Consider the following 8,204-nt stretch of genomic DNA (forward strand, 5'->3'; position numbering starts at 1 on the left):
AAAAAAAATTGAACTTAGATTTAAGAGGACAAAATAAAAAATTGGAATTTGCTCTAGTCGTTGGACAAAGCATATGAATACATAATTACGCAAAATTTCGATAAAAACAAGAATATATATTAAAAAAATCCAGTAGGGATCAATCAATTTCTCTCAAACTAAGTCTTTGTTATTGACTAAGTCTTTGTTATTGACTTAGTAGAGCATATAGAGCTGGCTTCCTCTTACAACAAATTTTAATTGACAAATGAAAGCATAAAACCCCACCATGGTCTGACGCCGATTGACTGGGAAAAAACAAGAGAGAGAGAGATTGATCTACTTTGACCTCAGCGTGGCAGCCCAACAATTATACCAGAGTCCAGATATATTTACCTCAGCAGCATTAAAATATTAAAAAAAATTGGTAGTCAGTTTTCATTCTGAGCCCCCAAAACTACTAAAGAATTCAAGTTATTTATCATTTCCTCAGTTCCCCATTTCCAAATCCACGAAAGTCACAATGGGCTGCGCATAACTTTGTCTTTCTAACTCATAGAAAGAGACTGCAAAGTTCAAATAGGAAGCCAACTCTAATATTATATGATTACACAGCTTTCCGGCCACCATTACACCCATTATCATCAATGGTATTCATCCCTCTCCCTCTATATATATATATATTTTCATTTCACACTTACAAGAATTCAACTCTAACCCGAATGGTTCTACATATGAATGCTATACAACTAAGCTAAAACTCATTGTATATCACACACCTATATTCTTATATGCAGCGACAGTTTTGTGCTGGAGCCTTTTAGCCACTGATCACAACATTTTATCGTCTACTTCTGTGGAGTATCGTTCATATGAAAAAAAAAATGGTTGCTGCATTCCACGTAAAAGCTTCTCAGAGCAGGAAGAACTTAGCTAATGACCATAAAGTTAGAACATGCAGTGCCAACGAATGAAAAAAAGTGCATGGGCTTCAGGCTGAGATTACAAGATCTCTACCTGAGTCTAGCAGTCAGCAAAGATTGTCACATTACTAAGATATACCTTCAAGATGATTGAAGTTGTGCATCACATAATGTTTCATCAGAAGACATCTTAAAATTAATAGTCTTGCAGTTCAAACAAGCAAAAACTCTCACATGACTTGTCACGAGTAAACAACTGAAGCCCCTTATTAAGAATAAATTACTTTGCCAAGAAAGTGACAAACAAAACAGGATCTAATCAGATCCTCTGCAAAGTCAGATTTGAAATTGGAATGTTCACAGTTACATCAAAACCCCCCTTATAAATAGGGCCCAAGTTAATTCTTGATATGTTGAATTATTTCCCTCCATTTATACCTCACAAAATTCCAGTTCACTGAACTTTCGGACTCTCAAATCAAAATTACATTTGAAAGAAAAAAATGAAGGTGTTCTGATACTTCCCTGCAAAAAGTAAAGAAGAGCTCAACTTAAGTCTGCCAGACTTATCTTCCAGATTCTATGTTGGTGTGGAGAAGCTGACCCGAAACCCTGACTTCCCATGGTCATAATCAAATTTCTTCAACATGTAGCAGTAGTTTAACTGGAAACAAAATCCACATAATTAGCAAAGAAATACCAGGGTCGGGTCTTGTAGAAAGAAATCGCAAAACGAAAACAAAAGAAAGACATATTTTAAAGAAAAACACCCTAACATGGAATTTGCACAACAATAGACCCTGCCTTAATGTGATCAAGAACAAATAGCAGCAAATTCCTTGTTTAGTTGTGGTATGTTTTACAGAAAATTATTCCCAGGAAACTGAAAAATGGAGTCTGGTGTTGTAAATGTTTTCCTAATGGAAAGTTAGAAATCAATTTTGTAAGTTTCCAAATTTACACTAACCTTTGTTTTCCAAATTTCCATTATATGAAGAGCACAGACCCCAGCAACAATACTCCTTACAATATGTCCTTCCATCCAACTTCATAATATAATTGACAGAAATAAAAGCCATACAAATAACATAAACATGGGGTCATATTGCGTAATTCAAGATTGTCATGTTTACACAACTAACAATTCTCAAACAAAAAAAATGCCAAGCTTACCATAAGCAGTATATTCAATGTTCAAATTTTTACATCAAAACTCAGACATAAGAACAGAGAAACACAGAGAAGCAGCTTGGAAATAAAGCATTTTAACACTGCATAGTTTTATAAATAAATGTGTGGCATTTGTTTTTAAATCCCTTCATCTACAAATGATATTGGAAGGGAAGACTAGTCATAACTCAGAAGGTTTTTCTAGAGTTCAAGGTTTTAACTTTAAAAAATTGAAAGTAGGCGATGTCCCTTTGCAAGTGTCCCCAAGCTAAAGGCCAAACTAAAATTTTTAGCAATGAAAATTAACTGCTCTAAACAAGTGGCATGTATTATATTAATTACTTGTGTCTTGGGAAAAGAAAAAAGAAGAGTAAATAGCTTTGTAGAAGGAAATCACTCCATGATACTATGTTGAGTGGACCCCAAGTTCATCCGTCAAGAAGGTTTTCAAACCTGGCTCAATCAATGAATTGAGGGTTAAGGGTTTAAACCCGACCGGGTTTGACCAGGTCGCCAGTTAACCGGCCGGTTCAAAGAGGTTCAGAGCAGATTTGTAAAAAACTGTGTAGGTGAACGATCTCCAATTTCCGGTTAACCTGGTCTGACCGACTGGTCGGGTTCGATTCTGAAAACCATGATGACCACACACAAATCCAAGAGGTAAAAGAATTTCTGAGTAAAGTACCAGGAAATCCAGCTCATGTTCTGAGGGGATTACCTTCTATTATCCTACAACCCAAAGTGAATTATTCTTTATTGCTTAGGTTCAAGATAAAGACAAATAACTGACCTCCAGACGGAACAGATTTGTAGGAACAACAATCCCAACTCCCACAGAGGTTCGAAATGATTCCACAAACTTTCGCACAGAGAAATTTTGGTATGCATTTTCTGTTAATTTGTCAATATTTCCAGCAGATGCAAACATGTGTCCATGGATACCTTTTGATTGACACCACTTGGATGGAAAATCAAAAGAAAAATCTGCAAAAGCAGTAACAGCAAGATCTCCTCCAAGATAATCTCTCCCAGATTCAGAACTACCATCAGTTGGATTATTTTGCAATTGCCTTCGAGGCTCAGTGGGGCCCAGTCCTCTTGTACTAAACCCATATAACGCTATTGGACCTCCCAAAGTGCAAATTGGAGATAAATTACCACCCAAGAAGAATCTCTCTGGTAGGGGAGAAGGCATGTTTAAGAATCCAGTTCCCCATGGAAAAATAAGACCACCAGAGATCCCAAGATTGAGTGCAGAACGCAAAAACCCAAGAGGGACTGCATAACGAAGATCAAGCTCCTATATAAAATACCAAAAAGAGTAACAGTCCATGAGATATATGAATGCATAAAGAATAAAGATATAACAAAAATCTCAACAAGATCAATGAAATACATTTCATTCATAAAGGCAGACCGTGGTATTATAAAAGAATTTCAAAAGAAATGTAGCAAACATAACAATATATAATTGACATAAGATAAACAGACCAGTAAGAAAAAACTCAGGCTCTTGGACCTCGTCAGCAACACAGTAGCAATTAATGGAAAAACAACTTTCCACCACCCAACAAAGAGTCAAGCAACATGTTTGTAGGGATGAAATATTAATGTGGTATAATAACTAAACTCTTGATCTTCGTTATTTTACCGTACAGCCATACGACCGGCCATGTTATATGGTAGTGTGTATTGGGCACTGAAGGAATCGTATGTGTCTAAGATAAGAGTTACAGAGATGAGAATGTTAAGGTGGATGAGTGGCCATACTAGACTAGATAAAATCCGCAATGAGAATATTAGAGAAAATGTAGGAGTAGTGCCAATTGAGGATAAGTTGAGAGAAGGGAGATTGAGGTGGTTTAGTCATGTAAAGCGTAGACATACGGAGGCTCCAGTTAGACAAGTAGAGCACATTAGGTTAGATGATAGAAAGAAAAGAAGGGGTAGACCTAAACTGACTTGGAGGAGAGTAGTACAACATGATCTAGAAGCATTACACATTTCGGAGGATTTAACCCAAAATCCTTTAGAGTGGATAAAGAGAATCCACATAGCCAACCCCAAATTTTTGGGATAAAGGTTTAATTGAGTTGAGTTGAGTTTAATAACTAAACTCTTCTCTGTTAACTAGTTGGTCAAGCAGAGCATTTGTCTTAGTTTGTATATAGTGTGCAAGAGTATTATACAGTAATACAGTAATAACATTTCCTTAGTTATCTAGCATAAGCTAGCATGTTAATTACTTCAATAATAAATGAAGAAGCTTCAGAAATACAGGGAGAAAATCCTTGCTCTTTATCCTCATTTTTTTTCCCCATTTTCTCATCTTTACTATAAAATATGAAACATATTGAACAACACAAAAGATAGACTATTAGCTATGCGCAACTGAAGAAATATAAGGTAATCAATAGAGCTATAGGCTATTCCAGAAACCAAAAAGGTCAGTAGATAATAAAGCTTATGAGCCATAGTGTCCTCAAATCCTGAAAAACTAGGACTGAAAACCACTATATAAGGATTCGAATTTAAGATACTGAAACTAAATTCTAGAAGTTATAAACCAATTGTAAAACATATATATGGAGAGAATATCTCCTGAAGGCAGCCAAAAAAATAATGCTAGAACAAAATTGATATAGTAATTACAAGGAAAAATACAATATCAAGCATGAAAGGAGTATCAAACCTGGCGCAAAAACCGTAAGCTCCGACTATCAGGTGCAAGACCACCAATTTGAGTGGTAGACACAAAAGCATACCCACGTGTTGGCCTCAAATGTGAATTTCTCCTGTCAATCTTAAATGTGTATTTCAAGGATGAAAGCAGACCATGACCAAGCTGCCTCCTTATTGACCTGGATGCCATTTGTGATGGATCTGTCAAAATGCGCCATGAAAGAGTGTACACCAAGTCATGGTTCCTACTTGAAACTAAACCAAGAGAGAGGCCCAATGATCGTTCTTTGAAAGAAGAAAATTTCAGCCAATCTTGGGATAGCAGGAATAATCTTGCTGTCACAGGAGCAAGTCCTCTGAATCTTGGCAAATACACACCAGAACTTACCTCAGCCATGTGGTCACCACCATATGCTAAAGAGGCATCCCAAAGATCACCATAACCAAATATATTTTTGTACTTGACTGTTCCTTCAATTGTTGAAGATCTAGCCTACAAGATCATTCTATACCTCAGATAATATTACAATTAATCTTTTTGTAAAGAATTTTACGCTTTATACAAGTGAACCAAATTCTGATTCTCAACGCAAGTTTCCATATACAGAAATTATTCAGAATACATGAGAAAAAGTCAACCCTAGGATCGAATGGAATATGCTGATCAAATTGGCTGATAAGTGAAAACCCAAGCATACATTAGCATGTCTGCAGTGAATCAGCTTCATTTCACATATAAGCAAATGCAAAATATTCCAGGTATTAGAAGTTAGCAAAGGGATTATAACGTTGCACATATGCCATTATGAGGCCAGATCAACATATTTGCCCATATTCACACTTTCAATGCACATTTGTCATTCCCACTAACATAAGTATTGAATTAGATATTAACTGATTCTATTGTCACAAAATTACAACTTTTCCACTGGTTTCCCCAAATTTCTTAACAATCAAACACAGAAATAACTCCACAATCATTGAACCAGCAATTACAACGATACCCTGTCCTAAACAATTTGAACCAAAAAACCACTACATCATAACCAAAACCATTATACAATAACACACAAAGGTAAGCCAATGTCATCTTGCATCATTCCTAGACACTAGGCAAGGCACCTTATGCTGAACATTCCAATGTTCATAACCTACACCGATAAGCACACTTTATCTGTTCAATTTTTTTTTCCAACCATCACATACAAATCCAACTCAATGTAACAATGACCAACTTTCCTGCCTCTCTACGAGTTGCATTAACATTCATTAGAACCAAACTGAACAAATGACTTAGCCAAGAGAAATGTAAGAAACTTCAAAATCCTAACTTCCCGTAAACAAACACAATAAACCCAAAACGTTCCTTTGTTTCTACTCCTTCAGTTCTCACTAACCAAACACCACATTCATCATTCAATAACCGAAACAAACAGAAGAGTTGTAAGATAGTTAAGCTTAAAACCCTAATTTTCATTGAACAAACACCATAAGCACAAAATTTTGCATTAAACACCACATTCATCATTCAATCACCACAAAATCATCAGTTTCAACAACAAATCCTTTTCAAAAACAATGTGGCCAAAAGTCAAAACAAACCACAAACACAAAGCAAAATATAACATATAACATACCTCTCCTTTCGTGTATGCGCCGACTTCTCCAGACAGTGGACTCTTAGTCTCCACAACCTCAACCACAACATTAGCCGTCCCAGGAAGCTCCGGAGGGCCCGAATCAAGCGTGATCTTAACCGAATCAAAGACATCAAGCGCCTGCAACCTGAAATTCACTACTTTCGAAGCCTCCAGCAAATCTTGCATCGACGAAACGTCTTTAAGCAAAGCCGTTTGAGCTTCAATTAAGGAATCCTTGGTCTTGGTGTTGCCCTTGATGATAACATCGTGGACACGAAGCGGCACCGTTTCAGTCTGTATCCGACGGAAGAGATTCTCTACCTTCGCCCGCTCTCTTCGTGCTCGAGACTCTAAGGTTCGAGAATTTGGCCATTCGGGTTGGATGTCCTCTTCAAGGTCTTCTTTTTCGTCTTCTTCCCCTTCGTCTTCTTCTCCTTCCTCGTCTTCTTCGTCAATGTCTTCCTCGCCATTGCTAGGGTTTCCAGAGATGGATTCGAGTTCAACTGCCATTGAAATGGAAGACGAGAGAGACGGCGACTTGTACGATAAGCACTGTATTGAAACTACGTCACTGCAGTTGTTGCTTGTTCTATTTCTCTATGGAGGCTTTTATTTTTTTGCAATGGCGTCCCTGAACTTTAGTGTATTTACTTATCTTTGGCCATTGTTAGTTTTTTCTTTCAATTTATCCACATGCCAATGGGCCATGAACTGGGCTCTTTCCAAATGCTGATTGGGCCTAAATCGGGTTGAGAAATTTGTTTGGGAAATTAATTATTTTATTAATTATATTTTAAAATTATATAACACTGAAAATATTTTTTTATTCTACAAATCTGATCAGAATAATCTATTTTATTTTCACAATGATACAGCTTCGAAATTTCCATTAATAATCAAACCCCTAGCTTTCAGAGCATTAATCTATAGTTACCATAAACCCACGTGACCACTGCTTAGGTATAGCCATAGCATTATTCGTAATATACACTTCACCATACAGCCACACACATCCTGCCATGGCCTTCAACTTAGCACCGAAATCTGTAGTTCTTCTTCTTGTATTAATCATATTGTTGTCCCATGTCCGCATATCCTTTGCTCGCTCCGGTGGTTCAGCGGGTGGCTCACCGGGTGGTTCTGGAGCGGGTTCACCGGCTGGAGAGGATGCTGCTGTTATTATAATAATAATAATAATAACGCTGGCACTTTCATTTGTGTCTTGTTAGCATTTTCCGTAGGAAGTGTATCCAGTTCTTATTTCCTTTTTTTTATTAATATTTAAATATATCTATAATTTCCACCAAATGTTTATATATATTACAGATTGATTTTATAATAAATTAGATTTAAATAAGAAAAATTCTGATATCAAATCGCAGATAGAGTTATCAGAAGGAGAGGTTGGTTAATTCATTGCAGAGGCACATCAATCAAACTGCAAAAACCAGAGACACATCTTCAGTGGATGGATGGCGTCACATGTTGATAGGTTAATTATAAATTTATAATGCAAATTTTTAGCATATATTTTTTAATAATTTTAGAATTAATGTTATTTCTGTATGCCAAATGATTTTTTTTTTTTTTTATGCAGAAACCACGCGTGCATTATTCCAGCATTCACAATACTTCACTTCTGCTTATTTATCTGTAAGTTAATAAGTTTATGTGATACCAATTTGAATACATATATTCATGTGAATTTTGTACAGATGGAACAGAAATGGAGCAAGAATGAATACATATATATATAAACTAAAATTATATTTGTATTAGATATATTTTATATTTTAAAACAAAATTATGA

At 36.1% G+C, this 8,204-nt stretch overlaps 1 protein-coding gene across 1 annotated transcript; it reads right to left on the bottom strand.

Moving 5' to 3' along the window:
- Positions 1-1,075: 1,075 nt before the first annotated feature.
- LOC110658805 (uncharacterized) lies at positions 1,076-6,991 on the bottom strand. Its single transcript, XM_021816558.2, has 4 exons — positions 6,392-6,991; positions 4,765-5,247; positions 2,863-3,372; positions 1,076-1,566 (listed from the first exon to the last, which is right to left on the bottom strand). Exons 1-4 carry the CDS (start codon positions 6,902-6,904, stop codon positions 1,483-1,485), a joined length of 1,590 nt encoding a protein of 529 aa, XP_021672250.2. The 5' UTR covers positions 6,905-6,991; the 3' UTR covers positions 1,076-1,482.
- Between the last annotated feature and the right edge of the window lie 1,213 nt (positions 6,992-8,204).

The sequence above is a fragment of the Hevea brasiliensis genome, chromosome 14, assembly GCF_030052815.1.
Source record: "Hevea brasiliensis isolate MT/VB/25A 57/8 chromosome 14, ASM3005281v1, whole genome shotgun sequence".
NCBI lineage: Eukaryota > Viridiplantae > Streptophyta > Magnoliopsida > Malpighiales > Euphorbiaceae > Hevea > Hevea brasiliensis.

Excerpts from the sequence above, each read along its gene's own strand:
- LOC110658805 (XM_021816558.2), bottom strand. The coding sequence starts at position 6,904 with ATGGCAGTTGAACTCGAATCCATCTCTGGAAACCCTAGCAATGGCGAG. Across the intron at positions 3,373-4,764 it reads GCTTACGGTTTTTGCGCCAG|GAGCTTGATCTTCGTTATGC; the intron begins GTTTGATACTCC and ends TATTTTATATAG. Across the intron at positions 1,567-2,862 it reads CAAATCTGTTCCGTCTGGAG|TTAAACTACTGCTACATGTT; the intron begins GTCAGTTATTTG and ends TTTTGTTTCCAG.